Genomic DNA, 20,474 nt, shown 5'->3' on the forward strand with positions numbered 1-20,474 from the left:
GAACTGGTGTTATAAAATTAATTTGTAATTTACAAGCATTTAGGCAGCAGCAAGACCACGCCAAAGTTCCTGATTTCTGTTGCAGTGTACTCTGTAATGAAATACAAGAATAAATAACACTTCATAGAGCTTCAAGTCATGCCACAACCATTTCAGTTATCTGAGTAGCATTTAGAAAAAACAACTCTACTCATGGGGAAGAAATTCAGTTGGAGCAAGAAATGCCATGTGCACTCATGTAGCCAGAGGAACTGATAAAATAAATAAATAATTTTTAAAAAAAGTTGCATAAAGACACATTGAGCCATCTAAATTTCCAGTTGTTATTTTATTTGAGCAATCAGTTTCAGCACTACACCATCTTCACCTCCACTGACCAACATCTAGGAAGAATCCCATCTCTGGTACAGTCAAAATAGCAACAACCATTCAGTGACTGGCATCTGTATTTTTTTGACACAGCGATCCCTTCAATCATCACTCGTCAACAAGTGATGATCGAAAGGATCACTGTATCAAAAAACTATGGACACCAGTCATTGAATTTTGATTGTGCTGCAACTGGTTACTCAAATAAAATAACAGGAAATTTAGATGGTTGAAGATGTATTTTTTAATCGACATTTTTTACTGAACAGAAGTTGTCCTAAAAGCCATCTGTATAAAGATGGACTTACAGAAACCTGATAAAGATAGGTATGACAAGAAACATAATGTCATTGAGCAAAATGCATTCACATAAATTTTATTTTTGTAACAACACTTTTCCAGAAATATATAACTATGCCAATAGTCCAGATCAATTAAGCAAGCAATCACAGTATCCCCTATTCACCATTAGTGGTAGGAGATTTCTGTTAATATCCAAAAGCCAAACATCTACTGTTAATCAGTCATAGTGTTGGTGTCCACAGATTACAAGACTTATTGTGGAGTAAACAAGGTCTACTGCAAAAGGTTTTGACTGTAGAGATAAATTAAATGACAACACACAGACATATGATTTTTTAATGTAATCACTGCCCCTGTTCTTAATATTCTTGCCTCACAGTATTACTATGTTCAATACCATTCTGCCATCTTTCATTCTCTTGCTGAGTTAAGGATTCCATAAACTTTTGTAAGTGTGTTATGAAGTTTATCCCCTTTCCTGTCAAGGTTTATGTAAACCTTTGGAAAAAATAAAAGTTACCTGTTTTCACAATGAGGATTGCACTTCTGACAGCTCTTTAACATGAATTTCTTATACACAATCAGTTACCCAACCCAGCTGAAAGGTTATTTTGATACCCATAGAAGGCAGCCATACAGAAAGAGATCTGGTTGGGCAAGGTTACTGAGGATACTTCCCACCAGTTAGGAGATAGCTCAGTCTGTGTGATATGCAATATCTGACACTGTCACATTTTTGAGAGAGAGGGGAAGTGGTGCGGGTTGGTAGGGGGAAGGAAGATTAGGATTTGATGTCCTATTATGTGACTTTGTCATTATAGATGGAGTCAAACCTCAGACAGCAGGACAGAATAGCAAAACTGGCTGTGTCCATTTCAAAATAATTGTGTACACATATGATTAACCAGCTTGGAGAAACCACAGAAAACTTGAATATGGGTGGTCAGTTTGGCATCTGAACCCCACTCAAGATTCTGAGTTCTGTGCCATCTCACTTGATAACAAATGTTAGTTCTGAAGGGTGGGTACATTTACAGGGATTATATGCTTGCATGAAGTTAGTCAAAACAAAAGTGTAGTACTTGTACAGAAAATATCTTGCCTCTACATGTTTCTCAATGTTCAAACATTTTACTAGTGGCTCTCACCTAATTAAAGTAAGTATTATTAATAGGCTGCTTACAGAACAAGCCTATTCCAAATGAAGTGGTCTGACATTGCTCAGTAGGTTGCACCTCCCCAGACTGTGGCTTTAATACATTCAGTGCACTCGGTTCACCTGAAACATGACGAAAAGCAAGATATTCACACCAAAAGTTAAAAAAGGAAAATATCTTGTAACATAAAAATAATATCTTATTCAAAAACATAATTTTTATTATCTCCAGCAGCCTGTGACACAAACAATGTAAATGTTAGTCAAAAATTTTGCTAGTGATATTTACACACTGGAATGTAACATTAAATGGCATGTTAGACAAAAACCCAGCCTACACTGCTACCAATGGTTTCCCCAAATAAGTGTGTCAAGGTAAAAAATGTACTAATTTCACCGGTAGATTGGCAGTTGACTGACAATGATCTAGAAAAAGACAAACAAAAGGAAAAATAACATTTTCTTCCATACAGAGGACTCGCAACTGCTACTTCTAAAACAACTAATACCCAAGACGGAAATCACAAATAAGATCAAAATGAATAAAGATGAAGTTATGGAGTGGTAAAACATTGAAAGAAACTAGGGAGAATTTTTACAGAGACCTCATTTTCAGATATACACTTATCTCCAACAGAGTACCATTATTGTTAGTTATAGAAAACAGAACTATTTTCTGCAATTACCTTTCCAAAACTACGTTTTAATTTCATATTTAATGATTTTGTAATTTCAAATGTAAAAAAAATATATACCCTTGTTAACTATCTGTTGCAGCTGTTTGTGGCAATTAACAAGCCAATGAATGCATAATTTACCAACAATTATCTGTTTACTTTGATAACATTGAATTAATAAGCGGATCACAGTACGGATTTAGGAAAAACCTGTCAACCATTGATGCCATAGACAATGTTGGTAAATACATCCATCAAGTATTTGAAGATAAATGATTTGCTCAAGTGACTTTTTGTGACCTAAGCAAAGCCTTTGACTGTGTAGAACATACACTACTACTCGAGAAAATGGACTTTTATGGTGTTAAAGGTAACAGCCTTAAGCTATTAAGATCATATTTACAAAACTGTAAGCAAGCCATCTGTGTTGGGAAAAAATGTCCAGTATAGAACAAGTTAAGGTAGGTGTTCCGCAGGGATCTGTGCTGGGCCCTTTCCTTTTCCTAATTGATAAATGACCTGCCATCATTTATTAAATCCACAGCAGTACTCTATGCTGATGATACAACGTTTCTGAACAGCAGTAATTATCTTTATAGCCTTAAAACATGTGTTACAGAGACAATTGAGCAAGCTTCACTCTGGTTTAAAGAAAATGGGTTCTTGCTTAATGAAAGCAAAACCCAGCAGATGGTATTTAGTTTAATAGACAAGTTTCCGATGATCCTAGTTGTGTTAAATTTTTGGGGGTGTATTTGGATTGTAAACTTTCCTGGAATCCACATATTAAGTATATTAGTGGTAAAATGTCTACAGTAATCTATTTGTTAAGGTGATTAATGCACTGTGTACCTAAAAATTATGTTAGAGTATCTTACTACTCATTTTTCCAAAGCATCATATCCTATGGTATTATTTTATGGGGAAACTTCACTTGTGTGCATGGTATACTATTGCTAGAAAAGAAAGCTATTAGGATAATTACAGGCTCACTATACAAGGCTCACTGTAAACATTTGTTTACTCAACAAAAAATCATGACAGTAATAAACCTATATATTTATTATGATTTAATCTACAAAAAAGAACTTACCTAAAGTACAATGCAGGGCAAATATACATTGTTACAACACTAGGAAGAACAGCTGTATCTATACACCCTACCACACACTGTCAAAATCAGTTAACTGTTATGAACTTATGGGCCACAAATTATTTAACAAACTTCCACAAGCTATACAAAATTTACCACAGCAACAACACAAACAAACAGTTTATGACTGGTTAGTTGTAAACCCATTCTACAATATAAAGGATTTCATGACCTGTGATATTAAGCTGTAACATTAATAACGATTCTGTTCTTTTATACCATGTACTGTATTGTATTATGTGTATGACTTTGTCTATTGCTGTAATGGCTTAAAGACAATAAAATTATTATTATTATTATTATTATCGATTTGGAAAATATGGACCTTTAGTAGATATGTAGATTCTTACATCACACAGGGTGATTTCACTAAATAGGGACAAACTACAAGAAACAATCTCTCACAGGATAAAGGATTAAAAGCAGGTCATATGCAATAAGACCAGAAATGCATACCAAGTAAGGTACCTCCACTTTGAAAGTGCAGATTAAAGATATTTAACAGTGACCTCGATATCAGCACCAAGCAGTTTCCCACAATCTTGGGGTATGCCAGATAATGGTCTGAAATATTCTCCACAACTGCCACTATCCATATCGCAAAATGTACAAGTCTTTTACCTATGGAATTATCTCTGCGGTAATGGTTTTGTTGCAGGTTCATTGTATAATGCACTACAGTGTTGAGATTACTGTCATCGATCCTATTCACAGGTGAGGATATCTTCATAAGAGAGGCATGATCAGTCTTCACAATAACCACCTGTAGGCTATGGAGAATCTCCATGGTTTGGTGGCAGTGTACCAATAGCTCCAGTTCAGCATCAGTATGCGGACAGGGATTATTGGCAGCTACCTCGTGGGATCAGTCATCCTTCCTGTGAGTGACCCTGTCACCCTTACTGGTAACTGCACCTTTGGTGGTATGAAGGGCAATGTGGCTACTGCATGTTAGTGCTCTATATCACTACTCTTGACCATGAAGCTAAAATACACTCCTGGAAATGGAAAAAAGAACACATTGACACCGGTGTGTCAGACCCACCACACTTGCTCCGGACACTGCGAGAGGGCTGTACAAGCAATGATCACACGCACGGCACAGCGGACACACCAGGAACCGCGGTGTTGGCCGTCGAATGGCGCTAGCTGCGCAGCATTTGTGCACCGCCGCCGTCAGTGTCAGCCAGTTTGCCGTGGCATACGGAGCTCCATCGCAGTCTTTAACACTGGTAGCATACCGCGACAGCGTGGACGTGAACCGTATGTGCAGTTGACGGACTTTGAGCGAGGGCGTATAGTGGGCATGCGGGAGGCTGGGTGGACGTACCGCCGAATTGCTCAACACGTGGGGCGTGAGGTCTCCACAGTACATTGATGTTGTCGCCAGTGGTCGGCGGAAGGTGCACGTGCCCGTCGACCTGGGACCAGACCGCAGCGACGCACGGATGCACGCCAAGACCGTAGGATCCTACGCAGTGCCGTAGGGGACCGCACCGCCACTTCCCAGCAAATTAGGGACACTGTTGCTCCTGGGGTATCGGCGAGGACCATTCGCAACCGTCTCCATGAAGCTGGGCTATGGTCCCGCACACCGTTAGGCTGTCTTCCGCTCACGCCCCAACATCGTGCAGCCCGCCTCCAGTGGTGTCGCGACAGGCGTGAATGGAGGGACGAATGGAGACGTGTCGTCTTCAGCGATGAGAGTCGCTTCTGCCTTGGTGCCAATGATGGTCGTATGCGTGTTTGGCGCCGTGCAGGTGAGCGCCACAATCAGGACTGCATACGACTGAGGCACACAGGGCCAACACCCGGCATCATGGTGTGGGGAGTGATCTCCTACACTGGCCATACACCACTGGTGATCGTCGAGGGGACACTGAATAGTGCACGGTACATCCAAACCGTCATCGAACCCATCGTTCTACCATTCCTAGACCGGCAAGGGAACTTGCTGTTCCAACAGGACAATGCACGTCCGCATGTATCCCGTGCCACCCAACGTGCTCTAGAAGGTGTAAGTCAACTACCCTGGCCAGCAAGATCTCCGGATCTGCCCCCCATTGAGCATGTTTGGGACTGGATGAAGCGTCGTCTCACGCGGTCTGCACGTCCAGCACGAACGCTGGTCCAACTGAGGCGCCAGGTGGAAATGGCATGGCAAGCCATTCCACAGGACTACATCCAGCATCTCTACGATTGTCTCCATGGGAGAATAGCAGCCTGCATTGCTGTGAAAGGTGGATATACACTGTACTAGTGCCGACATTGTGCATGCTCTGTTGCCTGTGTCTATGTGCCTGTGGTTCTGTCAGTGTGATCATGTGATGTATCTGACCCCAGGAATGTGTCAATAAAGTTTCCCCTTCCTGGGACAATGAATTCACGGTGTTCTTATTTCAATTTCCAGGAGTGTACAATTAAAAACAGAACATGCCCACTTGCCTAGTGTGTTCCCATGTGCGCTTTCATTCACTGAAACATACACTGTCAAAATATTGTTTACCCCACTTGTAACCCATTTACATAAAACTTTTACTGCTCCTTAACCTTATCCTGCAGTTTGTCTCCATTTAGCAAAATCACCTTATGTATAAGAATTTTGATTCAGCACTATGATGGCGTGTCTGATAGTCTGTATATTACAAATGATGCAGTGCTGTGATCAATCACTTTCTGTAAATTGTAATGGTTGATTTATTACTTATTTATCTAATCTGATGAGATTAGGGCCTTCAGGCTTGTAAGGGTACAGATGCTGATCCAGCATTCGATTGATCAAATCTGCCCCCTCACACTTCTTAGCTACAGCACTGTGCCCCTCTTTGCTATGGCGACAGGCACTGCTATGAGGATGCCCTAAAGTTCAGGAAGGTGTGAGTTGGTCCCTACAGATTGGTTGGTGGGAGGCAGTGAGTCGATTGCACTTTAGTGATACTCAAAGCCATCACATGAGCAGGAGGCGAATATGTATGAGAGGGTGATCATGGGATTTGTGTTAAAAATACCAATTTCATCTGTTATGAAATGTTTAACATTGAAAGGGTGACCATACATAAAAAGAAAGACAATTGCTAACTCATTTTATATCGTGAGGGGTGAGTATATGCAAGTGTAGTGCGAGTGTGGTTAGAAAGTGTCTTAAAGAGATTTTCAGACAAAGAACAAATAAAATTGAGTCTTTCATACAGAGTATCTAATATATAATCCAAATCACTTTCATGACCTTTGAATGGGATTTTTTTGTGTTAGTGTGAATGGAGTACGTAGGGAATGTGTCACAGGCTACATGGTTGAGACTTTAATTACCAATGCATGTACCAGACTGAAACATATCCAGCAAACTGATATAAAAAAGGGGCAGCTTATATGTGGTGATGTGTGGCAACATTGACTGCAAGACCCTCATTTGTGATCATAAGAAGAACAAAAGAAGGAACTCTTTTCTAACATTTCAGATATGACTGAGCAGCTACTGCAAGAAAGAAAAAAAGAATAAGAGGTCAGATTTCCTGATGAATAATTGATTAAGCAGATGCTGCATCATAATGATCAGCAGCCAGCAGTCAGCAGCAGCAGAAATGCAAAACACGTCAGAAGTTGCAGCAGTCCATCAACCAAAAAATAGTGCAGCAGAAGCTGATTAACAGTGCAGTGGGAAGCAGTCAGGAATAGCTGCTGCATAGGCTATGTAAAACTGTGCATGTCAAAATGGTGAAATTTTAGAACTGTGAATTTTGGTAAATTTGGGATAATGTTCAGAAAAATAGTAGTAAATTTCAAATAGTGTAAAGTGGAGCCAATATTGTGTGTAGAGCAAATCCAACAAGAGAGTGTTTCAGATGAGGATGATTATCAGCCAAATGTAGAGGAACAGGAAAACTGGTTGTCAGGAGGTGAAATGGAACAAGAATGGAGGAAACTCCAATAGCTAACTCAACAAAATTATTCTTTGAAGACATGATGGAGTGGGAAAGCAGCTGGTGCACAAGCTGTAACCACACCTGAAATAGAAAGATGGGAAGCCGTGGGGGAAAGCAAGGATAGTGGGTATGACATTTTCGAAGAAACACCAAAGCCAAGCAAAGGCACTGGTTTCAATTTTGAAATACTGATGAATTCAAAGAGTTAGATGAAAAATCAGATACGTGATCAAAAGAAAAGGAATTGTCATTAAACAAAAAGTAACTACACAAATAGACAAAAATAAAAGGTCAAATCAGGAATTAAAGCATGAATATTAAGTGAACTTGAATCAGACTCTAAACAACTTAAACAAGACCAGGGAAAATGATTTGCAAGTTTTGAGGCAAAGTTTAAAACATGGTGGAAAAGAGGGATAATGAATTAAAGAAAGGGAAGGAAGAACAGGAGAAAGTAAACATGGAAATAAAATCACAATTGTGGAAACAGGAAACAGTGGTTGAAGAAACAAGAGGACCACAGATGTATGACAGCATAACTCTAGAAATAAACATGTCAGTGGTTTTGGCAAATATGAATGCACAAGAATGAGAGGGAACTCATAAACAAGTAGAACAGGTCAAGAAGAAGGTGAAAATCACAGGGGAAGGTGGTATCAGAAGTACAGAAATAACAACAAAATACTGAGCAACATATTGAGCAGGTTGTAACTGAGAGAATTAGTAGCAAAACAAAATTATTAAGTGGCTAAACTGCAGTAGTGACTAAAAGTGACCCTCAAGTTGAGTTCATAAACAGTTGTAAGTTCAGTAAATTCCACCCCAGAGGCAAGCTGCACCCCATTGTGTTTATAAGGAATTTTTGCCAAAATTATGGTTTTAATGGACTAAAACTGATTGTGTCAATCAAATTGAGGGTGAAGCATACAACTGGGGTATGCATTTAGATAAAGAACATTTATTCTATACAGAATCTGAGAAGATTTCCTAAGTAAGTATTGATCCAAGAGGAAACAGGATGACATATTAGGCTCTGTATGCAGTCATCCATATAACAGGAGAATGGACAGAACTTACATTCAGTTGGTAGAAAAGGAATTAGAGAGGAATCAGTATCCTGATGCACCATATGAGACAAATGTGGTGCTATGGGTGATATGAAGGCTGCCACACAATATATGTAGTCATTCAATAAGAACCATTTGCACAGTTATAGTGGAAGGGCAGGCCACCAAAAGTGAACAGAGACCTTTTCAGTAGTGTAGTACTGCAGGCTGGGACAGACTACAAACAGGAGTGGTGGAACGAACAGAGAAACAGTATAGGCCGAGGATGTGACTGTTACATATTCACATCTCACAATGAGTGAAGGACAGGTAGATGTGGGGAAGAAAGGCGTGGCTTGTGGGACAATAGTTACAACACATGGAGTCAGAGAGACGGAGCAGAATGTGCTGAGAAGGGAGGAATGGGAAACATGTCAACATTGCAGGAATGGCCCGACCTGAAACAAACATGGTGCAGCTTCTAAATGCAGATGGAGAACAAAAAATTATATAATAAACATTGAACAACTAAGTGAAAAACAAGAAGATCTACTAGAAGAAGTTGGAAGATTTTTTTAGAAAAAGATAAGGTGGTCAGTTAAAGTATGTGGGCATGCAATTAAGTCTTTTGTCAGTTTGGAAAGCCAGCTGTGTGCTATAGCTAACAATATATATAGTGATCTATTGAAATCATATAACAACATATTGTGACTATTGATAAGAGGATATAAAATAAAAGGAGCTATTGGTGAATATGGGAAAACGGTAAAGTGTGAAGTGATGTTGGAGGTTGTGAATGGAGGAGACGTGTGTAAGATTGATGGAATAATCATGCCTGATTTGCAAGAGGAGAGGTCATATTGATCAATGGAACACAAAGTAGAAATGTATTATGAAGAAAATTAGATGAAATATTATGATGGAGAAAATAGATGAAGGTAAGCATCAATGACAAAATGACAGTAGATAGAGAATGAGGTTTTTCCTGTACATAACAAGTAGCAGCCTGTGAAGATGCAATGGAAGATGACAATTTAGCAAACCATAGCCGGAATAGACAAAATGATAGTAGATGGAGAATGAGGTTTTTCCTGTACATACCAAGTAGCAGCCTGTGAAGATGCAATGGAAGATGACAATTTAGCAAACCATAGCCAGAATAGTATAATTCCTGTGAGTACAGAAGCATCAAGGTAGCTCACATGGGGAGAAGTCAGCAGCAAAATACATGGAATTAGGAATATTGATAGAAGAGCAGCTGAAAGGCTATCCACATCAATCAAAAGATACAGAAAAGTTTTTGGAAACAGACCAGGAATAATAAAAGGTCCATCATATCATATAAAAATAAAGGCTCATAAGCCATATTTTAAGCCACCTTATCCAATGCCACATGCAAGAAATAAGCAGTAGAGAGGGAATTGCAGAAGATGCTAACAAATGAAGAAATAGAGAGTGCTCAAAGTCAATACAACAGCTGTGGCTACAAAGGATGGGAGTGTAAGGCTTGCGCTGGATGCACAACAAGCCAACAACATATTTGAACTGGAAAGTGTGTGACCAGTGAACATTGATAAACTGTTGTAGAAATTTAAAGGAGCAAAGATATTTACAAGTCTGGATTTGGCATGCAGATATCATCAAATACTGCTAGACCTGGAGCCAAGGCTATTTACAGCACTTTGTATGGGATAAGATGTTATCAATATAGAGTTTCAAAAAACAGGATTCAGAAAAAATTGGTCAAATCTGTGATCACTACCCTCAGTACCTTAGAAACTTGGTTTCAGCTAAAAGGGTTGAATCTAAACATACCTAAGATTCACATGATGCAATTCAAAACCAGACAGTTAAATGTGAGCAGATGAAGATTTTTGACAACAACCAAGATATAGAAGAAGTTGATTCTGGCAAATTCTTAGCTCTAAATGTGGATAAAAATTTGAGCTGGCAGCCATACATTGAGTACTTAGCAAATAAATTAAGGAGCTTTCCATTTTCAGTACAAATATTATCAATTGCGACTGACATGGACACAAGAAAAGTAGCATATAAAAGCTACTTTGAATCCCATATTAGGTATGGTATTGTTTTTTGGGGTAACTTGACAAACATAGTGTGTGTACTAAAAATGCAGAAAAAAATCTATTGAAATATGTGCACTGTAAATCATAAAGAACCATGTCATCCATTATTTATATATATGAGATTATTATTTTTTTGTACACCAGACATGCATTATTTGAGGGAAACCATTTTGTTCATTCACATGATACAAGAGACAAAGAAATTTTTATGCTCCCCACCCACCACCTCAAACTATGCCCAGGGATGTCAATACATGGGAATGAAAATTTATAATAAATTAAAAGGGAACAAGTTAATGCAGATGAATTTAGGTTCACTTAAAAGAAAGCTATATGGGGCACTGACACTGAAATGTTATTACTCAGTAGATGAATTAATGCAGGACAAACTGGAAATCTGAGCTGGATACAATGTGTTATTTACTCCAAGTAATATCATTATAATGTCATTGTTTACTTTAGTGCTATTATTTATTACTGTAAAAATCATTGTACCTGTATAAATTTTTAACAAGTCTCCTGTTAGCAAACCAAATGGATTGCAAATGTATGCCATGAGACAATAAATCACAATTCCAGTTCCTCTCAGACTGAATATATCTGTGTGTGCTTTTATTAGAATGCTAGACCAAGTGCTAGGAGAAGATTTGCTGAAGAAAATTACAATCTATGTAGACAATATGTCAGCAACCAGTGAAACGTGGGAGAACACTTACGGACTCTGGATGAGGTATTAGAAAGATGTGAATGTACAGGCACATGGCTTATTTTCAGAGGTCAGAATATGGAAGACCAGAAATACCTTTCCTGGGGCACATTATTGGGTGAGAAGGAATTAAACGCAACCCGGAGAAGCTGACAGCAATAAGAAATTTCCTGATACCAAGAAATAGCTGAAAATTTTCATCACTCTCTGTGGATTCTACCATTGATTCATAAATTAACAAACATTAAATAGTGAAGCACTACATAGACTGGTGAAGAAAAGCAATGCACTATCACGGACAGAAGAGCGTGCCACAGATTTTGAAAAAATGAAACAAAAACTTTACAATGATCTAATAGTAGCTCATCTAGGTTTCTCAAAGGTGTTTTACTTAGGATATGCATGTCGGATTATGTACTAGGTGTCCACTTATATCAAAAAGACAAGGAAAAAGGGAAATAAGTAACCATAAACATTGGTTCTGGTGGTTAACTGTTGAATGCACAAGAGCAAAAGTACTCGATCATGGAGAAGGAAGCATTGGCAGTAGTGTATAGTATCACCAAATTTAGATATTACTTGGCCAGAAAATAATCTATTGTAGTAACAGACCACAAGGCTTTGTCTTTCATGTTACCATGCTGACAGTGGTATAAAAGATTAATGAGGTGGACACTTGCTCTGCTAGGGCTTGTTTTTGATATCCAATATGTGCCAGGAACTTCATGGACAATGCTAGATGCACTATACTGATTGCTAATAGGATTAGAAGAACATTCTGCACCTCCACTGCCAACAGAAACCAGCATTTGTCTCATAAAAGGGGTTATACATAATGGGGCAATACACAGAGTAATAAAGAAGACCACAATAGAGCAAAATATGGATAAAAAGGAAGCACAATAGTGCTGAGGAAGGCAAGATCAAGGCATATTGTCTCTTGCACAATGGCATATTATGCCTTAGGAATAATGTAGATGAAGAGGAATGGAAGGTGTGCATTCCAGAACAAAATATAAATGACATATGGTATACACATCTCAGTTGTGGACATTTTGGTATTTGAAAATGTATGAAAAAGTTATGGCAAGACTGCTGATTTTTCAACATGATAAGATGAATAAGGAAACTGTTAAAGTATTGCGAAATAATTTGTAAAAAAAGGACTGCTCCAGCACAGCAGAAAGCATCTATGCAAGCAGTACTGCCAAAGGAAACCAAGGAAGCAATTATGGTGGATCTCTTGGGCCCCCCCAGAAATATATCAGTTAATGACATTTGTATTAGCGACAATCAAGGTATTCTCTTGATACATATCTTTGTACTCTTTGAGGAAAGCAACAAGAAGCAAGATGGCAGAAAACTTAGTCAAAGACTACTTTCATAACATGCGCCTGCCAAAGTCCATAATCAGTGACAATGGGAGTAAGTCTGATAGTAAGGCATGGACTGATGTGTTGAAGTGACTTGGTGTAGAACCAAAATACATATCCAGATATGGGCCTGTTTCTAACTCAGCAGAGAGGGTGATGATAGAAGTTAATAGATTATACAGAATATATCATGCAGTCTAATGAGAGAAATGAAAAACACACCTGACTAGGACATGATGTGGGAAGAAAAAATCAACAAGACTGAACAAATGCTTATTAGGAGAGCTAAAGCATGAGAAGGACAATATTACAAGACTGTGCATGCTACAGTGTTTGGAGACCTTGTGTTAGTATGTAGGTAAAGGATGATAAAGAGGTAAAAATTTTTAGCCACATATATAAAGGACCCTATAAGGTTGCGACTTTGAAGAATCCACTTACTTTGGATCTTGAAGAGTGCAGGAGTGATAGGCTCCATGGTAATGAACACACGGAAAATGTACAGAAATAGTTTACCAAGGAACACTCTCTTTTTGAAGAGGAAGAGAGGAAGAGCAGTGAAAACCATTAGAGTTAGAAATAAAGTGCTTAAAGTATAATAGCTGTGGCTGTTAACTATAATCGGCACTGTAACATAGTCGTAGTGAAATAATTCTTCCAGAAAGACAAACTCTATAGAAATATTAATTATGATTAAAGACAATAGCAGAAGTGCTAATGTATGTTGTTATAATAGTGTGTTGTGAATGTAAACTTATGTACTCAAGTGTTTGGAATGTTGCATTTTAAAGCACAGCGATGACAGCGTTAAGCGACAGGCGGGTGTAGCACTTGTGACACTTGCTAGTGTGTGCAGGAGGTGTGAGCAACAATAATGTGTTAGCCATAGGAGCTGATGGCATGTATGGCATATTTTGTTTCAAGTTGGTAGCCGGCAGTGGCTGTGAGCTGTATCTTATGCCATAACCGCACAGCACAGCCAGACGACAAGGTGAGGATGAGGCAGATTACACAGTGGACCAGACTTGAGGCACTGACTGAAGGAGCTGGCTGGAGGGAGGGAGGACTACAGCAGTTGACAGGGCACTGGCAGTGAGCAAGGTCACCAAATCTCCTCAGCTGAAAATAGCAGCTGTGCAGTCAGCTACAAACTGCTGAGTCATTGCATACTGTAATGCCAACCCAGGGTGATTGAGGTGTGTGTGTGTGTGTGTGTGTGTGTGTGTGTGTGTGTGTGTGTGTGTGCACATGCATGGGTCCCTTTCATAACATTTGTTACCCCCCCTCCCCCCTTCTCCATGTGTTTACTGTACATTGCGAAGACGTGTACACTTGTGCCATGTTGTTCTATTTCATATATGTGTGGTGCTTTCTTCACAGGTAACTGAAAAATTTTCTATTTTTGTTTAACTATGTCGTCATTTATGTTGATCAGATTCCAGAGAAAAAAAGACAATTTTAAACATTCAGAATTATTATAATGTTTTTATTATGTTTTGTTCTAGCAATACTGAAAATTTCAAAAAGTTTTCAAACTGCCATATTGTATCTTTGATGTTTATGGTTTTTTGAGAATTTATTATGTTCAGTGTGACTGATTGCTATGCTACAGTCATGAATTCATCTACATATGCAGTATTTTGCAATAAATATGAATGGTTTATACATTTGTTGATCTCATATGTGACTTGTTTTTGAATTTCAAGATCTGTTTCAGGTCGTTCTTTCTCAGCTTGAAAGTACATACATACATACATTAATCCTCGTTCCATAGATCATGAATATGACATTTCATAATGATGTGGAATGTGTCACTTTAACATACATTTTCTTTACACAAATTAATTAATTAATTTTTTTACAGTTACTACTTCATATTTAAGAATTCATCTATTGAGCAGAAGGAGCTGTCATTCAGAAATTATTTTAATTTGGTTTTAAATATTTGATGGCTATCTGTCAGACTTTTAATACTATTTGGCAAATGACCAAAGATTTTTGTGGCAGCTTAATTCACTCCTTTCAGTGCCAAAGTGAGATTTAATCCAGAATAGTGAATACCATCCTTTTTTCTAGTGTTGTAGCTGTGCACTTAAGAGTTATTTTTGAATTGGGATTGGTTATTAATGACAAATTTCATAACTGAATATATATATTGTGAAGGTATCCCAAGCTCCTTAAATAAATGTCTGCAAGGTGATCTTGGGTGGGCTCCAGCTATTATTCTGATTACGTGCTTTTGTGCAATGAGTACTTTCTCTCTTAATGACAAATTGCCCAGAAAGCAGTGAATGAAAATAGGCATAGTAGGCTAATTTACTGATATGTTTATCAGCAAAATTTGCAATAACCCTAACAGCATAAGTAGCTGAACCTAAAGGTTTCAGCAGATCATCAATGTGTTTCCTCCAATTCAATTTTTCATCAATGCAAACACCCAGAAATTTTGAGTATTCTGCATTAGTAACAGACTTCTGTTCATAGTCTATATTTATTAATGGTGTTATGCCATTTACTGTACAGAATTGTATAAACTGTGTTTTTTCAAAATTTAGTGAGAGTCCATTTGCAGAGAACCACTTATTACTTTTCTGAAAGATATTATTTGCAATTTCCTCAGCTGATTCTTGCTTCTTAGGTGTTATTACTATACTTGTATCATCAGCAAAAAGAAGTAGCTTTGCATCTTCATTAATATAGAGTGGTAAGTCGTTAATATATATTAAGAACAATAAGGGACCAAAGACTGAGCCGTATGGGACACCATTCTCGATACCACCCCAGTTAGAGGACTCTGCTGGTGTTTGCAGACTATGTGTACTGTTAATTTCAACCTTCTGCATTCTTCCAGTTAAGTATAAGTTAAACCATTTGTGCACTGTTCCACTCATACCACAAGAAGCTTATCAAGAAGAATTTCTTCATTCACACAATCAAAACCCTTTGAGAGATCACAAAATATCCCAATGGATGATGTTTGGTTATTCAATGCATTTAATATTTGATCATTGAAAGCATATATAGCATTTTCTGTTGAAAAACCTTTCTTAAAACCAAACTGACATTGTGTTAGTAATTCATTTTTACAAATACGTGATGCTACTCTTGAATACATTACTTTTTCAAGAATTTTGGATAAAGCTGTCAGAAGTAAGATTGGGTGGTAGCTGTCAGCATCAGATCCATCCCTTTTTTTGTGCAATGGTTTAACAATAGCGTATTTCAGTCTATCTGGAAAAATGCCCTGTTTCAGTGAGTTACTACACATGTGGCTGAGAATCCTACCTATTTGTTGGGAACAAGCTTGTAGTACTCAGTTGGAAAAGCCATCAATTCCATGTGAGCTCACAGGACTCGCATTCAGGAGGACGACGTTTCAACCCCGCGTCTGGTCATTGTGATTTAGGTTTTCCGTGATTTCCATAAACCCCTCCAGGCAAATGCCAGGATGGCTTCTTTGAAAGGGCACGGCCGACTTCCTTCCCTGCCCTTCCCTAATCCGATGAGACCGATGACCTCGCTGTCTGCTCTCCTCCCCAAAACAACCCAACCATTTGAGCTTTTACTTTAGAATGAATTTATTATTTTCCTAATTTCAGTAGGAGAGGTGGGTTGAATTTAAATTTTATCAAATTGCATAGGTACTACCTCTTCCATATACTACCTTGAATTTTCTAATGAACAGCTGGATCCTATTTTCTCTACAACACTTAAAAAATTATTATTAAAGTGTTTTCTACTTCTGACTTTTTGTGAACAAACTTTTCATTGCGTTTGATAGAAGTACAGTCTTCCTGTGCCCTCAGTTGCCCTGTTTCCCTTTTCACAATATTTGAAATTGTTTTAATTTTATTATCAGATGTGCTAATCTCAGACATAATGCACAAACTTCTGGACTTTTTAATAACTTTTCTTAATACAGTGCAGTAGTTTTTATAATGTTTCACTGTTTTGGGACCATTACTCCTTCTAGATATAAGATACATTTCCCTTTTCTGTTTAAAAGATATTTTTATCTCGTTAGTAAGCCATGGCTTTTTACATGTTTTCTTAGAATTATATTTCACTGTTTTCTTAGGAAAACTGTTTTCAAATATACTCACAAAGGTATCATGAAATAGGTTAAATTTTAAATTAGCATCATGTTCCCTGTACACCTTATCCCAGTCTAACTGTTGCAAGCTTTCCCTAAAATTTTGAATTGTTATATCATTAATGGCACACACTATTTTGGAGGACTGTTTTGCATTACTGTATGGAGCTACGTCATATACTGTAACTAGCTGTGCATCATGATCAGACAGACCATTCTTAACAGGAAAAGTTTTTATTTGATTAAATTTATCTTGATCTATGAAAACGTTATCTATCAGTGTGCTGGAGTAGTATTCCACAAATATGGAATTGAACTCGTGACATATTGTATTGAAAAGAATGTAATGATTTTCTTAGACAAATTTTATCAAGTATTTTTAACTTTCTAAAGATTTTTTAAATTAGTAGGGATGGACGCACATGGAGGGTGTATGAGATAAATCTGCTGTTACTGAACACTGATACTATCTAAAGGTGGTGACACCATTGCCATTTTTGATTAAATTCATTTAGTGGAGAGTTTCTTTTCCAATAAAGAAGGAGATATCTTCTTTAAAAAATCATGCAATTATGTATGAGAGCGCAACTGCAGGAACTGTGTTAAAAATATTAATTTGTTAATTATGAAACATTTAATATTGAAAAGATGACCATACAGAGATAGAATGGCAATGGCTAACTCATTTTGTACCGTGAATGATGAGTATATGTAAGTGTAGTGCGAGTACAGTTAGAAACCATATTAAAGTGATATGCTATCAAGGAACAAATAAAACTGAGTGATATATGCGAGTGTATTATCTAATTTATAGCCTAAATTGCTTTCATAACTTTTGTATGGGACTGTTTTGTGTTAGTGTGAATGAAACAGATATGGCATAGGTTACATGGTTGAAAATGTCATTACCAATGCACATACCTTTGGAGTAAGTTTTGCCCTCAAGAAACAGACTACTCTACATGTCCAATATCATAAAAATATCAAACAGCCAGACTGCAAGATTTCCAGCAAATTGTTATGAAAAGGGAGCAGCTTACAAATTCCCTCTTACATTAGACCAGGGCTTCACACATACAGCTATTTTATTTCAGGAGCAACAATAATGTTTATATAACCACATAGGTTGTTACAATATACCAGTTGCTTGCATAATAAATAATTACTTTTAACACAAGCACTGTAACATACATCAGCTTTATTGAGAGTTTATGTGCAGTATTCTTTTGTGTCTTAGTGCTTCTATACCATTAACTCACCTTACCACCCCACTGCATGTAAAATAGAAGCATCACAATATATGATTCTTGATGAAGAATCAGTACTGTATAACAGATGACCATTATTTTCCTAGACAGTGAAAACTCCATGCCAAGCATCTTGCAAATTGGCAAACCACAGGTCATGTTACACAATCGATGTTTCCTCTTACATATTCACTTTGTCAATTACAACCCACTTCCTGCACCAATATATAGAGCTACGTTAACATATATGTGGTGAATGTCTGATTATGAACTGGATATTTCCATGGCATCATCATATAATAAGCAAATGTTTAACTTTTTTCAATAAAAATCTCATTTATGACTTGTGTGAATCTGTTGTTCATAACTGTGTTACATGGTACCCCCCATCCAACAGCACCCCTTATCACCAGTGAGTTTTGTTTCTGTGGTGTTTAAATTTCCTAACATACAAACATTGATTTTATGCAGATGCAAAGTTTTAGAGATAAATTACCTTGATGAGTGGCAGAGTAAACACATCTTCATATTTTACAGTCATTTTTATTCAGTTTTTGCCATTTGAGATGGGTACTACCCTTGTGATAAAAACATTATATAAAGTTTACAATGGCTTAAAATGCATCATCATCATCATCATTTAAGTCTGATTATGCCTTTCAGCGTTCAGTCTGGAGCATAGTCCCCCTTATAAAATTCCTCCATGAACCCCTATTCAATGCTAACATTGGTGCCTCTTCCGATGTTAAGCCTATTACTTCCTAATCATTCTTAACCGAATCCAGGTACCTTCTCCTTGGTCTACCCCGACTCCTCCTACTCTCTACTGCTGAACCCATGAGTCTCTTGGGTAACCTTGCTTCTTCCATGCATGTAACATGACCCCACCATCTAAGCCTGTTCGCCCTGAGTGCTACATCTATAGAGTTCATTCCCAGTTTTTCTTTGATTTCCTCATTGTGCACACCCTCCTGCCATTGTTCCCATCTACTAGTACCTGCAATCATCCTAGCTACTTTCATATCTGTAACCTCAACCTTATTGATAAGGTAACCTGAATCCACCCAGCTTTCGCTCCCATACAACAAAGTTGGTCGAAAGATTGAACAGTGCACAGATAACTTAGTCTTGGTACTGACTTCCTTCTTGCAGAAGAGAGTAGATAGTAGCTGAGCGCTCACTGCATTAGCTTTGCTACACCTCGCTTCCAGTTCTTTCACTATGTTGCCATCCTGTGAGAATATGCATCCTAAGTACTTGAAACCGTCCACCTGTTCTAACTTTGTTCCTCCTATCTGGCACTCAATCCGTTTATATCTCTTTCCCACTGACATTACTTTTGTTTTTGAGATGCTAATCTTCATACCATAGTCCTTACATTTCTCATCTAGCTCTGAAATATTACTTTGCAAACTTTCAATCGAATCTGCCATCACAACTAAGTCATCTGCATATGCGAGACTGCTTATTTTGTGCTCACCTATCTTAATCTCACCCAGCCAGTCTATTTTTTTCAACATATGATCCATAAATAATATGAAAAACAGTGGAGACAGGTTGCAGCCTTGTCTTACCCCTGAAACTACTCCGAACCATGGACGCAATTTACCATCAACTCTAACTGCTGCCTCACTATCTATGTAAAGACCTTTAATTGCTTACAAAAGTTTGCCTCCTATTCCATAATCACGTAGAACAGACAATAACTTCCTCCTAGGAACCTGGTCATATGCCTTTTCTAGGTCTATAAAACATAGATACAATTCCCTGTTCCACTCGTAACACTTCTCCATTATTTGCCGTAAGCTAAAGATCTGGTCCTGACAACCTCTAAGAGGCCTAAACCCACACTGATTTTCATCCAATTTGTCCTCAACTAATACTCGCACTTTCGTTTCAACAGTACCTGAGAAGATTTGACCCACAACGCTGATCAAAGAGATACCTCTGTAGTTGTTACAAACTTTTCTGTTTCCATGTTTAAAGATTGGTGTGATTACTGCTTTTGTCCAGTCTGATGGAACCTGTCCCGACTCCCACGCCATTTCAGTTATCCTGTGTAGCCATTTAAGACCTGACATTCCACTGTATTTGATGAGTTCTGACTTAATTTCATCCACCCCAGCCGCTTTATTGCACTGCAATCTATTGACCATTTTCTCCACTTCCTCAAATGTGATCCTATTTCCATCATCATTCCTCTCCCATTGTACATTGAAATCTGAAACATTACTGATCGTATTGTCACCTACATTGAGCAACTCTTCAAAATATTCCCTCCATCTGCCCAAGGCATCAACAGGATTCACCAGCAGTTTTCCTGACCTGTCCAAAATACTTG

The 20,474-nt window shown here is 37.9% G+C and overlaps 1 protein-coding gene across 1 annotated transcript in view; it reads right to left on the reverse strand.

Annotated features, from left to right (window-relative positions):
- Positions 1–1,820: 1,820 nt before the first annotated feature.
- The window catches only part of LOC124722595 (late secretory pathway protein AVL9-like), a 35,621-nt gene continuing 16,967 nt past the window's right edge, over positions 1,821–20,474 (reverse strand). Inside the window, exon 3 of the mRNA XM_047247730.1 lies at positions 1,821–1,951. Coding sequence (XP_047103686.1) covers positions 1,821–1,951 — 131 coding nt within the window. The remainder of the gene's footprint in view (positions 1,952–20,474) is intronic.

This window comes from Schistocerca piceifrons, chromosome X (genome assembly GCF_021461385.2).
Source record: "Schistocerca piceifrons isolate TAMUIC-IGC-003096 chromosome X, iqSchPice1.1, whole genome shotgun sequence".
In the NCBI taxonomy this organism is placed as follows: Eukaryota; Metazoa; Arthropoda; class Insecta; order Orthoptera; family Acrididae; genus Schistocerca; species Schistocerca piceifrons.